Source organism: Propithecus coquereli, unplaced genomic scaffold (genome assembly GCF_000956105.1).
Source record: "Propithecus coquereli isolate 6110/MARCELLA unplaced genomic scaffold, Pcoq_1.0 Scaffold605, whole genome shotgun sequence".
NCBI classification, from domain to species: Eukaryota; Metazoa; Chordata; class Mammalia; order Primates; family Indriidae; genus Propithecus; species Propithecus coquereli.
Genome location: NW_012152008.1, coordinates 791827 through 795964, shown reverse-complemented (window position 1 = coordinate 795964; position 4138 = coordinate 791827). Strand labels below are relative to the sequence as shown.

The 4138-nt window shown below is 37.9% G+C and overlaps 1 protein-coding gene across 1 annotated transcript in view; it reads right to left on the bottom strand.

Annotated features, from left to right (window-relative positions):
* The window catches only part of DGKD (diacylglycerol kinase, delta 130kDa), a 77605-nt gene extending 73925 nt beyond the window's left edge, over positions 1–3680 (bottom strand). The window contains exons 1-2 of the mRNA XM_012659346.1: positions 3552–3680; positions 1999–2079 (exon numbers count right to left, since the gene is read on the bottom strand). Of these exons, the coding sequence (XP_012514800.1) occupies positions 1999–2079; positions 3552–3680 (210 nt within the window). The remainder of the gene's footprint in view (positions 1–1998; positions 2080–3551) is intronic.
* Positions 3681–4138: the final 458 nt, after the last annotated feature.

The window sequence follows — 4138 nt, the reverse complement described above, 5'->3', positions numbered from 1 at the left end:
TAGAACTGACCGATAATCCAAGAACTGGTTCTTTTTAAAAACAAAGAAAACATGAGAGGCTGATTGCTTGAGCCCAGGCATTAGAGGTTGCAGTGAGCTATGATGATGCCACTGCACTCTAGCTCGGGTAACAAAAAAACCAAAAATGCTAGAGTTTAAGAAATCTGACAAGAAAAGCAAGCTCAACAAATAAAATTAGAAATAAAAAGGGGATCTCACCAGAAACACAATGTTTAAAGTACACAAAAGTACATGCTACTAAATGTAAAGGTATGGAATGAATGAGAAAGTAAATTACAGAAGTAGACTCAGAAGTAAAAAAGTTCAGATGATCAAAAAGCAAGAAACAGATCTTTTAGGAAAGTTATCAGAGACTTATCTTCCTGAAAAGTCTTCATTACAAATAATTTTTAAAGTAAGTTCTCTCAAAATCAAGAAACAACCAATCCCAAAGTTATATAAAATGTTGCAGAACACATAAACTCACGGAAAGTTACTAAATGAATTTTTTGAGGCTAGTTTAACTCTGAAATCAAAACACAACAAAGGCAATATGTACAACTATTATATATCGATAAAAATTAAAAATATTAAAAAAATAAAAATTTTTTAAAAACCTACAACAAAGGCTACCTCCTACCCCCAAAGATAGCATACATACCAATGGGAAAATTCTGAATACAAAATTAAGGAGTAAAATTCAACATTACCAAGAATGATTTACTATTAGGAAATGTGCAAATAACTAAAACCAAATTGAACATCTAAATTAATACTTAAAGCACTCCAATGAAATTCAACACCTATTCCTATTAAAAACTCCAAAAATCACAAATCAAAGAATAATCCATTTACATAGTTAAAAGTGTCTCTCTCCAGAGAGTAAGTAAAGAACAAAATTAATGGAGAAAAAGTACAAATACTCCAAGTAAAATGAGGAATAAACCAAGAGCAGTTAGATCCATACAAAATAAGTAGAAGTTTAAATGGAGGAGGGAAAATCTCATTCATATTAGCAACATCAATAATAAATCCATAAATAAATAAAACAAAATGAAAGTATCTGAAACTAACATTCGCCCAAAATGTCAGATTCTAAACGAGGAAAATTACTCATCTTGACTGAGTTATAAAAGAATAATTTTTAAAATTAGGGGGTATACTTTCTGTCTAGATGAAATAGCCTAATAACATAAAGAAACATATTTTTAAAGATTCTAGTGCTACTATTAGAGTCATACATTAAACAGGCAGGTTCTAAAGTCAGCCCATAAAGCCAAAATTGTAAAGTCATAAAAGAAGATGCTATATAGCCATTAAATAATATGGTGAGCATTTAGATCAGCTGACGTGGGAAAATGTCCACTGTACACTGTCCAGGAAAAAAAAACGAGTGTAAACCCAAAGGCTCTGTACGCTGGATGCACATAGGTAAAGACACAGACACACAGAAATAAAGATGAACACTCTGGAGAAGGCAGTTGGCCAACTCTGAGTGGTAAAATTACACGATTTTATGCATTTAAAACTGTTGCAGAAAGTCCTACATTAACTTCTATAAATTTAGGAGGAAAAAAGTTTAAATGTAAAAAGGACAAAAAAAAGAAAGGAAATGAACCAAAATATTAATATTCTGTTTTCAGGTGGCTGACTTATGGTTGTTAACTTCTTTAACACACTTTCTGCATTTTCAAAATCTTCTAGAATAATCACAAAAAAACAAATAAAATTCTGTACAGAACTGTTACAACGTAAATCATAACACATTAAAAAAATTCATTTGGCCCTCTTGTTCTTTTGTGCTTACATGTACCAAATTCTCAGCTATTCTCCAGGTACAGTATTATTTTCTGCATTAAATTCAAAATGTATCAGGAATCATTCCAATCATAAAGAAAAGGATGAAAAAGCTTGAACTGTTTGCTCATATTCGTTCAAATCAAAAAAGAAAGCCAAGCATGGTAAAGAATCAAGAAAGGTGTGACTTAAGAATCTTACTGTAAAACTATTGTTGACGTTTTTGGTGCTGGATTCAGCCACGCTGGCATCTGTCAGATCCACCTCATCAAATATGATCGACTGGAGAGAGACAAACACAGGGAGTAAGGCACACCAGGACAGGCACGTCCCTACGCACCAGCCAGCGCCACCCGCCACTCCCCTGGCCCCCGCCAAGCCCCCACAGTCACCTAACACCTTAAAACCACAGCATCTCATCAATAAGTCAAACCAAATTAATCCACCCACCTGCTTCTAAGTTCACAGGTATAGTGCTAGGATTTTTTTTTTTTAATCTAGGGAATTCATTAGAGATTGCATTAGTGGAGGGGGAAAAAAAATCTAATGCTGGTATTTCTGTATTTCTTTTTTCGTAACACCAAAACACTACTATTAATACCAGCATTCACTTTTAAATATGAAAAATGTCTTCACATAGTGTTCCACCTGAGAGAGTCTGGACTGAGGATTCTCTGTCCTTCAGCTAGCACATTTAAGGAGACAAGTCCCGGCTGAAATAAATTATACTGGGGGAAGACAGGCCCAAACAGAAGGGATCTGCCCGTGAAAGAAAACAAGGGAGCAGAGCAGAAGGAATCTAGTCTTGCAGAGACAGATAGGCCCCAAAGCACTGCTGGGAACTAGGCCTGGGGACCTCCTCCCACTGCCCCCCTCTCTTCCCAATCCCACACCTCCCATTTACCATGCCATTCCCTCTATTCTAAGATGACTCTATGCAGAAGCCCTTAAGAAAATACTAAGAAAAGAGACTCAAACTTTTAAGTAACCTACTCATCCCCTCCCAACAGAACTTAAATAATTGTAAGGGGTTTTTTTTAAGTGAGAGATGTGGTCAGAACCCTTTCTAAACAAGCTGCTTTGCTGGATTTCAAATTTTAATGGAATAACTTTCTAGGCATATATCTCAAAATGTAAATGATTTAGATTCCATATTTTTAATATCAAAATATCAGTAATGGCACCAATACTGATACAAAAATATAGGTATTCAGACCACCAGCCAATACAGTAGTGTTTAAAATGTCTAACATCATATTCATTTAAACAGGCAGTAACTTGTAACTTTCACTGGCTCCTCCTCCGATGGCATCTGCCTGGTGATTCTAGCTTTAAATCTTACCTACAACAGGGTATACAGAAAGAAGGCTAATTGCTAGAAAGCCTAGAAGTAAAGAATTTCGCATTTACGTTCACATACCAAGAAGCCGAATACATTTCAAAAAAATTTTTAGTCCATAATAAGAGATTCATAAGCCTGGGATCCCCCATCTTTCTGAAAGAAAGAGATCCAACTGTAGTTATTTCTGTGACCCTTTTTTCCTTTCCCCATTGGTGATGACATTAAAGAAAAGGAAAATGAATGAAAATTAATTTTTATAAGAAATAAAACAGGCTTTGAGAGAATAAAACCTGACTGCCTAGAGCATTACAAATCTAGCTGGAAATCACAGATCTGAGAATCAAAGTTCTTCTCAAGCACCCCCGTAGTTCCAGGGACGCTTTCTTGTGTGCTTCCCTGCCCAGGGCCTCACCTTTGCAGTTTTGGCATAGTACAGCGTCCGCCCTCGAAGCTTAAAGTATCTCCTTTTTGATCGTTGGAATGAATTGTTCTGTTTGGTCAGCATCCCCTCTTTGATGATGGTCTGAAAGCACAGAAACATAACTTGCATTTGCAAGGTGCCCTTCTGCCCATGCAGCTGAAACGCACCCTGCTGCAGCTGATGCACACTCGGGTCTCCACAGAGAAACATTTCTCACACTCTGGCCAGACCTTGACCTATGCGCAGGCTGAGCATGCTACCGGGGGAGGGGTACACCAGTTCTTTAAGGAGGGTGGTGCCTGTGTGGGACAGGGGTGTCAGAGGTCCAGGGTGTGCCCTGGACAAGCCCAGCACACGAGCAGAAGGGGACACTGAGGCTGGCAGGATCACAGCAGTTATTGGCAGCCGAGAGGCTGACTGACATGCCAGCACATTCTCCAACTTTAGCATTTGGTATTTTTCAGCTATTCTTGGCCCCATCTCCATGTTCTCTGGCTTCCTGCCATTTCTCAGGATCCTGCTGCCAAAACTGTCCACATCAGTTGCTCTGGGGTTCTGGGGTTCAGCGTGGTTCCAGG